This window comes from Trachemys scripta, chromosome 8 (assembly GCF_013100865.1).
Source record: "Trachemys scripta elegans isolate TJP31775 chromosome 8, CAS_Tse_1.0, whole genome shotgun sequence".
Lineage (NCBI taxonomy): Eukaryota > Metazoa > Chordata > Testudines > Emydidae > Trachemys > Trachemys scripta.
The window spans coordinates 16149857-16167635 of NC_048305.1; the positions used below are offsets into that span (position 1 = coordinate 16149857).

Sequence of the window (17779 nt, forward strand, 5' to 3'; positions counted from 1 at the left end):
TGGACATATTCTAGTGATTTCTTTTCTGGGAGTCCAACTTGAGACACTTTAAAGTGGCCTGATATTTATGGAGTGCTGAGCACTTGCCCTCTTAAAAAAATATTGAGCTTCTTTAAAATGTGTTCGCAGTTGGGTGCCCAGAAAGAGAGGCGACCCCCACCCCAACCTCCCTCCACTAGCCATTTTTGAAAATATTACTTGAATATTCAAGTTTTTGAAAGGAAAATGAGACAATTTTCCATAGCACTCACTCAGGGCACTGGAAATGTCAATTTTTTTTCAAGTTTTTGAACTTGGGAAAAAAAAAAGATATAAATAATGCTACAGCTGTCAAGAGGAAACCAACTGGTGAGACGAAACAAGGGCGCCCAAGAGAAACCTTAAGAACCATCCTTAGCAGGGAAGGCAGAATAGAACAGATTATCTCAGTGCCACAGAGCAGATGGACGTGGCAGTTAATGACAAAGAGGGATTCAAGAATGTAGTTAGTGCCATGTGCCAACACTGGTGTGAGAAGAATGTAAATAATAATGTCATGCCTACAGGATAATTTATTAAACCCAGCAGAATTTATCATTTTTAAAAGCAATGCCCCCCAATATTTGAAATCTCCTGGATCATTTCAGTCTTCAAAATTTAGTTGTCTTGTCTGAGATGTTTATTTCCCTTCCTTTCACATACAATTTTCCCATAATTTTCCATTTATTTTGATGGACCAAAAGACTTACTTTCTAGTAAATTGTAAAAACACATTTTCTATAATGTTTATGGCTGGTTGCAACAAGAAAATTGAAGTCCAAAATTCCAGGTGGTGTACAAAAATGCACCCACAAAAATTTGCACGTGGCCTTTTAAACAAGCAAATACGGTCAAATTTGCACTCAATATAGGAGTCTTGCTGAAAAGTTGGCCCTTGAGGTTCAGTGCTTAAATTATCATAGTGGGGTGGAATTATATTAGAAAGAGAAAAAAATTAACCTGTAAGTGCAAGAAACTGCACCCTATTAAAGGATATATCAGCTATAGACTGACAATACTTGATCTTAGCTAAAAAGTTGAGATGATATTTAGATGTTTATTTTGATTAATTTTGCTGTGTTTTTAGAAATACAGTTTATTTTTCTCATCTGGAATGGTCTAAGCAGTGATCTTCTGAGGGAACAAAATGTTTGCTGTTCACTTTTAAGACAAATTACTAATTTATGTTTTTCAGAAGAAATGCTTAACAATAAGCATAGTGGTAGTCAGGGATAAACATCTTTACTGACAAAAATCCATACATCTTTACTAGTATAGCATAGCTAGTCAGCTAATTCACATTTGAAATCAATAGCTGCCTCTTATTTTAGCTCAATTTGCCACCAACACTCATTCTGGCATGGACAAAGCATGTAGGAAGGATTACAATGGTCAGAGAACATTTTTGTTCAGTAGGAAAAATAAACACAATGAAAATGAAAACTATGGAACTTCAGTGAGGAGTCAAACAGTAAGATTTTCTATCTATTGCATCATATACTTCTAATATTTTCTCCTTCGGTTTTAAAGATCTGTTTGTATTCTAAAAAGCCTTTAGCTCTGTTCAGCCAATCAGGTTACTCAACTCCTTAAATATACTGAATCCTAGAATAAGAGATTTTGAAAGGAAAATGAGACTAAGAATGGTCATTTTTCCATGATACTTTTTGGGGAAAATTATCAATTAAATTCAGCAAACTTCAGCAGCATCACGTCCAGATTTTTTCTGCATTAAGATTTTGTTCACTCATTAGGATAGCAGTCAGGGATGTAGAAGTGTGCTTCAAAACGTGAAAGTGCATTTATACTCTGTTGGTGTCTGATGCACCATCAGATGGCAATGTGGCTTCCCAGGCTTGTTCTCTTTGAGTAATTCCCTAGTAAATGTGCTCAGTTTAAAGTAATGGTATCCCCCACTCCTAACTGCCAGCCCAGCAAATTTACCCTGAAATCTGGAGGTCAAACTCCTAAATATACATCAGTTGCTCCTGTCTTTGATGGGGTTGCACACGTGTAACTGAAGGTTTGATTTTGAGCATACAATCAGAATGCAGGGTAACAATTCTGTTGATGAATCGTGAGATAGCAGCACAGCTATGATAGAGGTTTTGTTCTAACACAAGTCAAATTTTTTTATTCTCAACACAAAGGTGAGCAGATAAGACTCTACGAAAGGACAGGAATCATCTCTCAAATAAGAAGATGCCATTTACACAGTCACTTTTAAGAGTGAGCCTCACTTCCCCAAGCATTCAAACAAGCAGTTTTCATCCTTGCACCTCAAGAAGATTACCAACTGCCAAGAGAAACCTACGAATGATACTGCTTTGTGTTTGGCTGCCATGCTCTTTCTGTACTGGAAATAAATGCATCATAGGCTTTGTGGGCTTATGCCAGAGTGCTAGTTTCCTAAAGGCACATCTCTCATTGTTTTCTTGTACTCCCCCTGTAAGACATCAGATACATACAGACTCTCATGTTAGACTGTAAGATCTTTGGGGCAGGGGCAGTCTTTGTTAGGGTGACCAGATGTCCTGATTTTATAGGGACAATCCTAATATTCAGGGCTTTGTCTTATATAAATGCCTATTACCCCACACCCCCGTCCCAATTTTTCACACTTGCTCTCTGGCTACCCTAGTCTTCGTGTTCTGTGTTTGTACACCGGGGTGCTGATCCATGACTGGGGCATGCACCACAATAATACAAGTAATAAATAAATAAATATGTAACATTACAAAAAACTACATTAAAAAAAACATTAGGTTTGCAAAAATCAAGAACTGAAAAGTGAAGAAATCCCAGAATTAATGTTGCTGGTGCTCTTATTTCAGGTGCCTGGACCTGGCATGGCCTGCAGCAGCCCAGAATTACAATTGCAGGAAAAGTCCTGCTCAGCCCCAGGCTGAATCATACTTAGTGTGGATGAAATCTTCAGGGAATTTAGCTGCTAAAATCTAAGAAGTCTACTGACCATGCACAAACTGCGATTTTTCAAAGGCCTATAACTTGGCCAAATTTTGGGTAGATCTTCTAGTCAAAGCACATCTATGACACAAAATCTGCCACCATTTCTAACCATGTACCACCCTGCATCACAACTGCATGGTGACTAATAGTCATACTGTGATCAACCAATACACCAGGGTCTTTCTCCATCTCTGTTGCTTCCAACTGATAGGCCCCCAGCTTATAGCAAAAATTCTTGTTAGTCCCTAAGAGCACGACCTTGCATTTTGCACTATTAAATTTTTTAATGTGAAAAGTTAACATCGCCTCATTGACCAAAGTATCTTAAAATGGAAGCTTAAACTAGCAGTTCCAACAACTCCTTTATTGTACACTTTCCATATTAGCCCCGGAACAAGTGAAAAATTCACTATCACATTCCAGGTGTAATCCAAATTAGTGAGGGGTTCGTCATCACCTGCCCTGAGATCTTGGGCCTCTCATAAACAGCCGAACAGCATGCAGGTCACATCCAGAGTGTCTGTGTATAGATGCAACCTGCCAGCAACACTCCAGTCACCCTCTGGCTTCCACCAACCGTGGTTACCCCCAACACACTCCTAGTGCTGGATTTCCCCCAAAATGTATGTTCTGCACTCTTCAGCCCTCTCCTGGACAGTTCAGATATTAGAGGTCCATTGCCCCTGTAAGGGGTCAATATACAACAGTTTGCTACTTTAATTGGAGTTACCAAACAATTCAGTTTAAACACAACACTAGATTTATTCTTTAATCAAAACTAAAAGTTTATTTAACAACAAAGGGACAGATTTTGAGTACAAATATAAAGCATTAAAGTCAGAAATGGTTACAAGAGAAATAAATATAAAACACGCTAGTAACTAAAACTTAAACTAGATTTGGTTCAAGGTCCCAGCAACAGGGCTGACTAAATTCTTAGGTCAATCTTGTATTTAACTGTGGCACTCCGAGTACCTTTCCAGACCTGAGGAAATGCTCTGTGTAGATCAAACATTTGTCTCTCTCACCAACAGAATTTGGTCCAATTAAAGAGAATACCTCACTCACCTTGTCTCTCTAATATCCTGGGACTGACACAGCTACAACAACACTGCATGCCAAATTCAAATACAGATAACTGGAAAGGAATCTGAGCTTCTAGATAAGAAGTTTGGAAGGCAGTACTGATCCCCATCTAAATGATAGCTGTTAACTTGGAGAAGGGTGAGAAATGTATTACATTTGCCAGTTTCCATAATTGTGATTTCCTCTGAAAGAAGATGAATTTCAAATCCCCAAGAATCTTTGGCCTGTGCCCACTAGAGCAAAATGCCACACAACTGTGTCTGAGAGAAAGAAAATACACAACACATTTCTTTGATCAGGATAGTTCATTTGTTTAACTTTGGCAACTGATCTTGCTTTGTACCTTAGGGATGTGGGGCTTCCCATATTGTAAAAAAAGAAACACACTTTTTTGAAAACCTGCACAGTTGTTTTGTGAAGAAACGAACCAAACTGAGATAGCAGATCTTGTAACACCTTTTCAAACTACTAGTCCTGCCAGTCACTTTTGCTGTCCAAAAGCGTTAAAGCAAAAGGCCAAAAATCTGAATTTGGATGAGTGAGCTGCTCACATTCTATTTGGGTATGCCAATATAACAGCTGGAAAGGTTCTTCCCAGGGTGGATAGGCAGATGCGCTAGCTCTGCCTGTGCTAGAATGCTAAAAATGGCGGTGTGGCTGTGGTGGCACAGGTGATGGCTCATGCTAGCCACCCGAGCACTGTCCTGCCTGACCCTCTGGGTACATACTCAGGCAGCTAGCCCAAGCCACTGCTCATGCTGCCACTCCCACACTGCTATTTTTAGCAAGCTAGCTCAAGCACAGGTCTGGCTACACGTGCTTGGAAGCATCTTCCCAAGCTGTTGTTTAGACATACACTTAGTCAAAGGTGTTTCACTAGGAACACCATTTATTTGGTTTGTTAGCACACAAAACATTTCTGCGCTGGATTATTATTCATTATTTTATTTGCATCTATAAAGTTTTAAAATAGAAACTTTCCATGGTGGCAGGAAATGTTTTTCTATTTTCCAAGGCTACAGAATCTGAGTTAGAAATCTCTCCCTGCACCCTATCTTTCCAATAAATTAATTTTCTCATTCCTATATTTCAACTAATTGCAATGCAAATGTTTAATATATTTTGTATTTTGGCAAAGAAAAGGCCAAAAAGACCACGTAACCAATTAACATACAATAAAAACAGGAGTTTTGTTAATTTCGTACAGTATGGTTTTTAATAACCGAAAGCCAAATCTAGGATTTGAACCTAAGCAGGAAATTCAAAAACAAAATACAACTTGTTAGCACAGTTGCTTTCTGTATTTTTGGCCCTATTTTTTATTTGGGTCTGCTCTGGCCCATGCAGAATTCCAGTGATTTCACTAGAACTTCATATGGGTTTAAGAATCTGCCTGTAAACATCCAATTGCAGAATCAGGTCCTGAGATGTCAGTAAACACTTAATGAACCAAATTCACCAAAGGTTAATAGCCAAGTAGTCAAGAATTTCAACTCTTGAAGGAGATATATTTATCATCTTCTTGGATTTATTTTGGATTGCCATCTCTCATATTTTTTGGCCCTTGATCACACAAAGTCATGTATTCTGTGAAAACTGAGCTAAGCATTCTCATAATAAGGTATGCAGTTAGAATAGGGTTCTGTCATGCCTCAGATATTTTGTGAAGCAGGAAGATAAAAGGCTATATGACTGCAAGTACTTGAGGAGTGTGGATATTCCTAAGTAAGCTTGCTCGTCAAATGGGTTTTTATTAAAAACATAAGAGTGATATGAGGGCAATGTAACAGAGTACTGATCCCTGTCTCTGTATTGAATACTTAACAGTTCAAAAGCTTACTTAACCAGACTCCTGATTTGCCACATGTCATTTTATAATGAAGGGTAACTCTTCACTTAATATTTTGTTAATTTTCGTTGTTTGTTAGATCAATACAGAGCCATTATTTAGGGTTTCCAACAGCTACCTTTTGCCACTCACGTTTCATGCTTTATTTTTTGTTTAAAATAAATTGCAAATTATTTACAAATTTACATCCAACAAAATATATTTTACATATATCTAACAATTTTGGTTATACACATATATTTGGGATATCTGCACCAATAAGCAGTGTGGTATGTTGTCTGGATGTACAACTGTCATCATCCATGTCCAAGAAAGATTAATTCAAACTGAAGCAGGACCAGAGAAGGGCTACTAGGATGATCAGGGAAAGGAGAACCTATCTTATGACACAAGACTAATACAGCTTGGCTTAGCTGGCCAAACCAAAACAAAGGCTAAGGGGAAATGTGACTGCTCTCTATAAATGCAGCAGAAGGTAAACACCAAGGAGAGAGAAGAACTATTTAAGAAAAAGCATAATGTTGGCACAAGAACAAATGGATATTAACTGGATACGAATAAATTTATGCTGGAAATTAGAACAAAGTTACTATCAGAGGAGTGTGATTCTGGAACAGCCTTACAATAAGTAATGGGTGCAAACAACCTAACCAGTTTTAAGATAGGATTTGATACATTTTTGAATGGCATTATATGTCAGGGTTGCCTGCAATAGCAGAGGAACAGACTATTCAATAGAAACATATCAAGCATAAATAGAAAGCTATAATAATTTATTCGTAGAAAAAGTTTGCTGTGCTTATGCTTGATACTGAATGCTGGGAAAAAATTTTTAAAGCAGCTAACCACTACATCTGTAGCTGATATGGTTTTGGATTTCGCAGTAGCCATCTATGACTTAACACAAAGCAACCCACACTAGTACATGTGTATCTGTTAATGGTATATTTTCCAGAAAATTTGGGACACGGTTTTTATGGACCAAAATTTGTATTAATTTTCCACAGCCTGCACAGAAGGCTGTCTCTCTCTACACCCAGACTTTCTCTTCCTTCAATTTTGGAAGCACAAATCTACTTCATTTCAGTTCTCTGCCCTTGATCTTTTCTTCATTTGAGTTTTCAAATGGCACATCATCTTCCTAAGTGATATGGCATATGTAGGCTGTTTTCCCCATCTCACCCAAAGCTAGGTTCCCGCTGTCTGAGGTTCAGTGAAGGAGAGGGCAAGGGATATCTGTGTGTGTTGGTGGGGGAAAGGAATGTCCTAATTTTTGTACATGTGTTGTGTCTGTGAATAAAAACAGGACATTGGTGCATAACAGTGGATCGTTAAAAGACAGAGTATGTTAAGAGATATAGCTGTTGTAGGAGAGGAAGGAAAGATTAGAAGAAGCACACAAAAAAAATCTTAATTTTTGCCAAAAAGAATGTGGGGTTATACCATAAAATAATGAATAACTATTTTGAACATGTTAAGGCACTGCTCAGATGCCTGCTTATGTCATAAAACCAAATGATCATTAACTGGGGTTCAGAGACAAACAATCCATTCAAGTATTTTAAGTTACCTTCTAGATTCATGCCAGCTTGAAGACATTTCCGGTAGCGACAGGCTGGACAATTTTTTCTTCGAATTTTGTCAATGATGCAATCATTTCTTCCAGCACACAGATAATTGTGCTGTCCTGTATTTACACAAAAAGAAAATATGTACAGTTAAAATAGTGAGAACATTTGTCCAGTTAATTTTGGTTTTAGAATTAAGAAATTGGGAAGTATATAATGTACTGAATCACCACACCTCATTTTTAGCAGACTTATTATAGTAATATCGGTATCTACAATTCCCCATCACCACACACATTTCCTAAGCAAGGCATATGGAGAACTCAATACAAATAAATGTTTAAAAATTCTGTTTCTTTATGACCAATTTAGGTGGGTTTTAAACTATTTTTCTCTTAAATTTATCACAAATCATCCCCCACTGAATCTCTTCAAATTCTTTATAATGCTTTTTTATAAAGTCACACAAATCTGTAAATATTAGAATTCTCAGATGATAGTATGGAAAGTTAGAGGCAAGAGGAAATTATCACACAGTCTAAATGCACCATATAGCCTCCTTGAGACAAATTTGATATTTAAAATAAAAAATAAACATTCATAAAGCAGTCCACTTTAAAATATCTAACTTTATTGCTTATAGGAAAATAAGATTTCTGAAACAGCAATATGTAGCTCTGCATTTCTGAGATTAAGAGAAGCCAGATAGCACCCAGGCCAACTGCCAGAAAAGCCAGTTTGAGTGTGTTCATTTTTGAATTCTTCAGGAGATATTGATTTTACCACTTTTAAAACATGGAGGAAGAGCTCCTTGGGTGGAGCTTGTGAAGTAAACAGACTAAATCCCTTGGTATTTTTATGGATCTATGGATCCAAAACTAAGCTGACCTTGGAAGCCTAGAAAATTGAACTACATAACTTAAAGAGAGTTGCTTCTCTCCATGATGCATTTCTCAGCAGAGTTAAAACAGGAGGAACACTAGAGTATATATTAATGAGTTTTAACTGTGACTAATTTTCTAAACATCTTTTCCTGTTCAGAAATAATTGTCATCAAAGGACAGCTTCTTCTCCAGTCTGAAAACTAAAATAGACTCCAGAAGCAGGTCTCTCTTCAGCTGGTCTAATGCCGTTGATACATAGGCTGATTAAATGGAAATTCTAAAATCTAATAGTCAATGAATAAGAACTGAATCCAACTTTCGCTCTAATGGATTATTACAGTCCTGATCACTGTCCTGGCAATTTTCACATAGCATTCAACTACTGCAGAATATAAATGGGAAACTGAAGAATCTTTTTATCTTTGCATTAGGGATTCAGCAAGTTTTCTAAAAATACCTGTGAATGTAGTATTTTTTGCTACAATGTATCATCACCATTATCACCCCACCCATGAAGCAGGCAGAGGCTATTCCAGTCTGTTTATTTAAAAATAGGCACAAATTGTTTAGTGAAGTAACTGAAAGCCCTAATGTAGTATGATTACACTAAGGAGGTAATTTCATTATAAAAACTCTTTTGCAACTCTCTCTGAGAATGAATCAAGTGTACAGGAAATAGACTGAATTTACACTTATTTAATTGGCTAGCATTTAAAGTCTGCTGATTCTATGCCCAGTTTCTGGGACAACAGAAACTTCACCTATGGGAGGGCAGTCTGAGAATTTCCTAAGGTGAAAATAAATATTCAACTTTCCCTGATATTCGAGCTGTGAAAACTGCCTGCTTAGTAGCAAAAAAGTTTGATTAAGGAGTGTGTCAGGTTCATTTGTGTAATTGGCTGTGAAGGCGGGGTACAAAGATTATTAGAGTGGCTTCACTCAGGCTTACTTCCTTAGGTAGCGCACTGATTTCTTGGGAGCTTTTTTCATTCAGTTTTGTACAAGCTCCAAAAATCTTCTATTTGGAGAAGAGGAAGCATCAGGGACCTTCAGTTACTAAGTTCTATCCAGAATGAAAATAGTAAAGGACATCACAACCAGGACACTTGTTCTCATTAGTAAATATGTCTGTAAGTATGTATATATAGATACACAAATTAAATATACAACTGGACACTGCAGATCAGCTAAGTAGAAGAAATACCAATCACTGCAATAAGATGAAAAAAAGAGTAATTTTTCTTGCTTTCTCACAGAGATGCTGAAATTCAGAATATGAATATTGCAGAACAATTACAGATGATGTTCCAGGTAGGTAGTCTTTAGGAGCTGCTCCTCTTTTCCTGACACATGGTACCACTTATGGTGCTGATGCACTCTCTTTTGCAGTCTACCATTGGTGATTACCCATCATTCCTTTTTTAGATGAATGCTCCATTGCTTCTATGGTGTTGTAGACCTCTGTCCCTGCATTAACATTTTGGGATGAATGGAATTAAGGTGACTGCACACTGACCAGCTTCATGCTAGCCTGGAAGCTATGCAAAGGTATAGAGTTGTATAAAAAACAACAACCTTTTCAGTCACCTTTGTAACTAAACAATGGCAATTCAAGCAATACAGTGTTAAAAGTAGCTAATGATTAGAGACAAAATTGGAAAATTTTTAAGAGCGCTTACTACAGATATGAATGCTTCAAATGTAGTGCTGAGGACTATATTGGACCATGATGGGAGCAGTGAAAGGTTGTTGTTGATCTAATCATTCTTGCATTATCAACCACACTGCAGGCATGATGTTTCTGGATATCAGAACAGACCAAACAAATCTGCTGATCCGCACAAAAAGGCCACAATATAATTTACTGATTCTGTTTCTTTTGAGATTCCAACACCTTCCCACTCTTGCTTGTGTGCCTTTTCTCATGCTGCTCCCTTCTCTTGAAATGACACTCCTCCCCACCTTTAAGTATACTCATTCTTCTTTGAATCCCTCCTCAAAACCCACTTGTTCCATTTGGGTCTTCGCCAGTCTCCTCCACTACCTAATTTCAGTGATGAGCTGCCAAAATCATAACAACCGGTTCCCTCCTCACCCCACAAGGGGGTCGTGGCCTGCCCCCTGGGACTCCTGCCCCATCCAACCCCCCGCGTTCCTTGACCCCCCCCCCGGAACCTCTGCCCCATCCACCCCCCTTCCCTGTCCCCTACCGCCCCATCCAACCCCTCCTATCATTCCTGATGGCCCTCTGGGACCCCTGCCCCATCCAACCCCCCCCTTCTCCCTGACCGCTCCTGGAACCCGTGCTCCTGACTGCCTCCCACCGCCCCGTCCAACCCCCCCTACTTCCTGCTCCCCCGGGACCCTTGCCCCCATCCACCCCCGTTTCCCCCCCCCGACCACCATCATCCTCCCGCCCCCTGACCAGCACCCCGAACTGCCCCCCTCCCCCCTCCCCCCTTACCATGTTGCCTGGAGGTGGCTGGCGGCGCTACAGCTGCGCCACTCGGCTGGAGCCGGGCCACACTGCCGCCATGCAGCGCCTAGAGCACTGGGTCAGGCCGAGCTCGCAGCTCCCCGCCCCACTTCCAGCAAATCAGCTGTTCGCGCGGGAAGCCTAGGAGGGCTGAGAAGCAAGCGGCAGCTTTGCCCAGGGAGGCGGAGCAGAGGTGAGTTGGGGCGGGGAGCGGTTCCCCTGCGCCCCCCCACCCCCGCGCCACTTTTGGATAACGTGCTCAGGGGGAGCAGCTGCTCCCCCGAGCTATGCTCCTGGGTCACTTCAACTTACCTGTTGTTAAATTTAGAAGCCCTTTTAGAACCGGTTGTCCTGCGCAGGACAACTAGTTCTAAAAGGGCTTTAAATTTAACAACCGGTTCCCGCGAACCTGTGCGAACCGGCTCCAGCTCACCACTACCTTATTTTCAATTAAAGAGACTATCAGGACTTCTCAACCTATTTGCCCCTCCTCTACCCTCTTCTTTGTCAATGCAGAGATAAAAGCATAAGTTCTCAGTGGTGGCAGATGACAGAACAAGAAGCCATGGTCTCAAGTTGCAGTGGGGGAGGTCCAGGTTGGATATTAAGAAACATTATTTCATTGGGAGGATGGTGAAGCACTGGAATGGACTACCTAGGGAAGTGGTGGAATCTCCATCCTTAGATGTTTTTAAGGCCCGGTTTCACAAATCCCTGGCTATGATGATTTAGTTGGTGTTGGTCCTGCTTTGAGAAGGGGATTGGATTAGATGACCTCTACCAACCCTAATATTCTATGATTCTATAAGCTCTTTGCAGCAGGGATCAAGTTTCTATAAGTCTATATAAATGTGTTATGAAGTGTTACGATGATATAACTATTTAATAATTATTACTATTTATTGGAATCCTCTAAAAAGGAGATGCAGTGTATGGGAGTTTCTTGTATACTTACAAGTAAGAACTCTGACAGGTATACCATTTAACCAAACTGTACAAGAATTACTGTATTTTAATGAAATAATCTTTATCTGCAAGGATTACAAATGGAAGGTATTAAAACTGCAGTTAAAAAAAGACCTTTACTTCACATAGTCTAAATGACATTTAAAAGTTTAAATTACAGGGCCTATGATGTCGGATCTTATCCCACTACAGTTCATTCAGGACACACATAGCTAAAGCTGGCTAATTAAACTTCCCTTCTTAAAGCAGCTCCAAAAAACTGAAACAAGCACACAACCCTGTGGGCCTGATTTTCAAAAGGGCATGGCATCCTGGATCCCTCTGCTGAGATCAATGGCAACCACTGGGTGCACAGCACTTTTCACAATACAGGTCTGTCTCATCTTATGCTGGGGTTACGTTCCGCGGTCAGCGCGTAAAACGAAAACCGCGTATAGTCAAAATGACCCCTGAAAATTCCTTAAATCACCCATAAAGCACAATTTTGTGCATACAACCCTGTACAATACTATGTATTATATGCAGCAATGTACAGTAAGTATATAATAAAGACTACATATGCAAAATATAATTTTAAAGTATTTTTAATAACACAACAGAGAGACAGAAGAATGAAAGAATAAAAAAATGAAAACAGTGCAGTGCAGTACTGTAAACCTAAACAGTCACCAGTCATCCTGGATATTCTTGCTAGTCTTGTACTGTACACACTCCAATGATTAGTCTTCCTCTTCCCCTGACAACACTAGTATTGAGTCGTCAGGGCTTGATGTCGATCCAGGAGACGATGGGCCAGGCTTGGGTGATGGAGAGCGAGTCGTAGACAAAGTGGTTGGCTCTGGTTCAGCTCGAGAAGTTGATTGTGTAGGCTCTGCTGCTGCTGGTTGTTTTTTCTTTAAAAACATGGTGATTGGCAACTGTTGCTGTGGTCTCTTGAGCTCCTCCAACATTTCTTGGTATGGTCTCAAATCATCCGTAATAGTACGTGTGACTTTGTGGCTTCGTTCCAGAGAAGGATCATATTCAGAAATTAAATCACTCAAGTGTTTCGCTGCTTGGAACATTTCAGAAAATTTATGAAGTTTCCAAGTTGCTGGCTCTTCCTGTTTGTCATCACTTTCGTCTTCTGTAGACGATTTTATCAGTTCCTCTAACTCTTCGTTAGTCAATGTTTCTCTATGGCCCTCAATTAATTCCTCAACTTCTTCCTCGAGGATGTCGAAGAAGCCATCACCACCCACTTGCCTGGCCACCTGAACAATGAGTTGCACTTCTTTGTCAATGGTCGGGAAACCCTTAAAATCATTCACACAGTCTTCCCATAGGTTTCGCCAACATGCATTGACTGTTTCAGGCTTGATTGCATCACTTATATTAAACAGGCAATGGATGCAATCAGCAACGTTGAACGACTTCCAACACTATCACATTAACATTGGGATCAGCATCCATAGCGGTAAGGATCCATGAGAATGTAAGCCTCATGTACATGGCTTGAAACAGCTAATGACACCTTGGTCGAGAGGTTGGAGGTTGTATTGGAGGGGAGAAAGATGACTTCAACGTCGTTATGCGCAAACCGGAGTGCCGCAGGGTGTCCAGGAGCATTGTCTACGATAAGCAACACTTTAAAGTCAAGTCCTTTCTCTTCAAGATACTGCTTGACCTCCAGAATGAAACACTTGTGGAACCAATCCAGAAATAATGCTGCCGTCACCCAAGTCTTTTTATTTGATTGCCAGAACACAGGCAGGAGATTTTTGTTCTTGCCTTTTAGGACACGGGTATTTTTAAATAATTTTTTTAAATAAATGTAAATAAATTTTTAAAGCCCGGCTTTATTAAATGCCCAGCCGCATTTCCACAAAGCAACACAGTCACACGGTCTTTAGCTGCTTTGAAGCCAGGGGCTTGTCTTTCTGATTTCGAAATGTAAGTGCGGGTGGGCATTTTTTTCCAGAAGAGCCCAGTCTCGTCAGCATTAAAAACTTGTTCTGGAAGATAGCCACTTTCCTCTATGATTTTTCTTAATTGTTCGGGGTAGGCTTTTGCTGCCTCCTCATTGGCAGATGCAGCTTCACCAGTAGTCTGCACGGTTTTGAGGTTGAAGCGGTTTCTAAAACTGTTAAGCCAATCTTGGCTGGCTTTGAATTCCTTCTTATCAGAAGGCTGTCCCTCTTCGGCAGGAGGTTTGAATAGTGCATAGATGCTAAGAGCCTTTTCTCGCAACATGTTGCCATTGATAGGCACACGTTTACGGTTCATGTCTTACAGCCATAAGTTTAATGCCTTTTCAGTTTTCACTAAAGTCTTATCACGCACTTGGCTCGTCACCTTAGCAGTTACTCGAGCACTTGATGCCACGGCTTGACGAATTTCTGTCTCTTGAATCTTGATGGCAAGGATGCTAGATTCGTTGTGGCAGTATTTACGCGCCACGTTGGCGATGGACATACCGTCTCTTAATAAGTCTAACATAGCCAGTTTTTCTTCCAGTGTTGGAACACATCGCTGTTTCTTTGGTTGAGCACCAGATGAAGTAGGTGCCTTGCGTTTAGGAGCCATGTTATACAGTATGAAAAATTCGTACGGTCTCTTTAAACAGTACAGGCACAGGAGAATCTCACTTAGCGCAGCGAGATGCACACAATGTGAAAGGCACAGGGGGACTGAGTACTATAGAGGGAACAGCAGTACTGTAGTGGGAACAGCAGATTCGCTTCTCCCATCTCACACTCACTACGGGGCAGACACACTATTTAAACTGTTTTTTTTTGCCAACCCTCCAGGGTTACAGTATTATAGGGGAGAACCTTGTCACAGGCCTGAAGACATGTTGTTGCTGTCAAGTCCCCCCCACAAAAATATTTTAGAGTAACAGCAGATTCGCGTCTCACGCTGGTGGAATCGCTGTTTTTTTGTTTGTTCCCCTCCCGCCCCCCGACCGCGCAAAGCTGAAATTGCGCATGTTAAATGCGCGTAAGATGCGACAGACCTGTATGGCCCTGCTCTGTTAGGTTTACAGTATAGGAGCTACTACATATGCTTTGCACCAAGGAAGTTCTCTGTCACAACCCAGTCCAGTCCCATTCTCTGAATGGATACCAGTCTGTTGTGAGGAGATCCAACCACTGATGACCATGTGCTCCAAAGCTCCCTAGGTCTGGGTAGTGACTCACCCCTATTAATAGCTCTGGGTCACTCAGGCACACTCTCCCCTCTTGACAGCAGGGTGGATAAAAATGGCTGACTTATTTTTTTGTATATCAGATTTTTTTAATATAAATTAAATACTTGTTTATTTTTAAAAAATAAACCTACTTAAAATTACATTTGAAATTATGATAACCTCTAATAAGGCCTAAACTTAGTATAATCTATTAAAATAATTTAAATTAAATAAAAAATATTAAGAAGTACATGTTTGCTGCCAAGCTTTTTTTTTTTTTTTTTTTTTTTTTAAAGAGTCAGACCACTGAACTGGTGGAAGTCACTGCCTAAGCACCTGAAACTAGAGTTTATGACATGCTAAACCAACTTTCAACAGCAGTAATCTTTTCTGCAGGTCCAGAAAGAGGATTTTCTTCATTTCAGTTTATTAAACTAGTTTAGTTCAAGGACTAGTTGAGAGGATGAGATCTGCTAATTCTAAAATCTTGAAGGACATGGTGACCAGAAATAATCAGTTCAATTCATTAACTATAAATCATACTTCCTTTGCTTAATAAATCAATTAATTTTAAATATAAAACATGTTTTGATAAATGTTCTGATAAGTTTTTTCTTATGCATGTAGAACATTTTAGGTAGTTTCATTTAAATAATTAATTTTAGAATGCTGTTTTTGTGCATTTTAAATTGAAATTCCATCCAAATAGAACTTGACACAAAGCACAAGTAAAAAAAATTAATCGTCATTTGGTAAATAAGAAGTGCATTATTCATAATTTTCTTGCAAAATAAAAAAAGTAAAAATTAAGAATCTGAATAATTATATGTTAAGCTATATATAGTGTATCTGCCTGATTAGCAAAAAGAAGAACCCAAATATACCATATAAAGGCTATATTCAGTGGCAAATCAGTCTGGATGACTCTTCCTAATGTCATCTCTCCACCAGGTGAGAAACACCTCCTCCTTTTCCGGCCTTTTTATACATTAAAAACAAGATACGCATATATCAGTTCAAGCTGGCTCCCAATACAGGACACAGGATATGATACAAAATGGAAGTCAAAAAACAAATTAGGTGACATAACTTAGTACAGGTCAACAGCAATCTGTCACATCCTCAAACTGTGGGCCCAATCCACACATCCCAGTTATGCTGCATTCCATACTAGGAAAATTCTGTGCTTACCTGAAAGTTTCCTGTCTTCAGGCAGTAAGGTCCACAGATCAGTTATAATGGATACTTCAGCCTGCTTGCAGCTTGAAGGCAGAACCAGACCTGTCCGTCACTGGCAGAAGAGGAATGCCTCAGCCAGAGAAGCTGCTGTCAGTTGAGAGAACTTCCACAGCCAGAATAATTCTATTCTAGTTTTCTAAATTACGGATTTAAATATTCTTTGAGGAAAAAAGCATAACAATCTCTGCTATCGCAGAGAGAATGGGAAATTCTCTTTAATGAAACAAATCCAAGTTTTTGAATTTCAATTTCCATCTATATTCTGGATGATCCATTTGTCTCCAGTGTGGGCTGTATCTGTGGATCTTATTATCTGAAGAAAGGAAATTTTACATATATCCTCCATCTTCTTCCCTTTGGCACTAAGACATGGAGAAGACTTCTGCCAAAAAGTGGCACCGACTAAAGACAGTATGATAAATATGTAGAAGTTGGTGAATGTACGTATTAATGGCTGCCTAGCAGATATAAATATAGGAAATACTTCAGAAAATTTATCACTCTGTGTGTGTTTCCACTTTTTCTCTCTGTACAGAACCCTGATAAGAAAAATTGTCTTTGGACAGGTAAAGATGAATCAACTTTGGGAAGACACCCCCAGCCCCACCAAAAGCTGCCATCCATATTCACACCAGAACAACTGTCTATGGAACAGTACAATGGGAAATGGAGATAAGCCTCCTTTAGGAATTTATTCAGATGTATCAGACAGAGCTCTGCTGTGTGTGCTCCTGATTATCTGTGGCTAAAAACAGCATGCGGAATAGGCTGTATGTGTCTGATGTGAAGTAGAGGATGGATAGTTTCATTCAGGTCCTGACATTTCTATGGGGTTGCTAGAGATTGGGAATAGAACAAAGTTGTTCCTATGATCCTTACACAGTTCCACAGAGTATCCCTTTTGGACCATGTCCATTGACAACATTTTTTTTTACCAAAGCTATAGGTAGCCATATGCTGCCAAAATAAAAAAGTCTGGCACCAATTGGGGGTCTAATTCCCGACAGGGCTGGCTGGAAGCCATGCGGATAGCTCCGAGGCAACTGATAGCAACTAGTGATGTCATATCACCTCAGCCCTTGTTCTAGCTACCAGTTGCAAAGTGGCATTTTTTCCTTTTATACTTCAGAGACTTCTTCAACTTTCCAAAAATCTGTATTCCTTTCTCTAGTGTCTGGCAGGAGCCAGGACTGCAAGACGTCTTTTCTGATAATTCTGAATAACCTCAGGTTTTCATAAAAGCTTCCCATTATATCACTAAGAGAGCTAGGAACTGCTTTGCCTGCAAGTTTAATTTAAAGGATCCCACTGTTTTCCAGGAAGAAGCCCTTAGAGATATTTTGGTTGAGAATAATGTCCCCCCACATTAGCGTTGTTTGTGAAAGAAGGGTAGCCAGCTAGGATGATTCACCTCAAAATGAATAAGGATTGCTGCAAGCAAGACATCAGACTCCAAATCTTTTCATCTGCCCTTTAAGAGCTAGCATGATTCTTCCAAGGCAGGACTGACATTATGTAGCTTAGGGTGTGAGAATTGTGGTAAGCTTTTAAATA

At 39.7% G+C, this 17779-nt stretch overlaps 1 protein-coding gene across 5 annotated transcripts in view; it reads right to left on the reverse strand.

The window, feature by feature from the left end:
- The window catches only part of NR3C1 (nuclear receptor subfamily 3 group C member 1), a 159743-nt gene that overhangs the window by 29130 nt on the left and 112834 nt on the right, over nucleotides 1-17779 (reverse strand). For all 5 annotated transcript variants that reach the window (XM_034779963.1, XM_034779962.1, XM_034779964.1 and 2 more), the window contains exon 4: nucleotides 7494-7610. In XM_034779963.1, the coding sequence (XP_034635854.1) occupies nucleotides 7494-7610 (117 nt within the window). The remainder of the gene's footprint in view (nucleotides 1-7493; nucleotides 7611-17779) is intronic.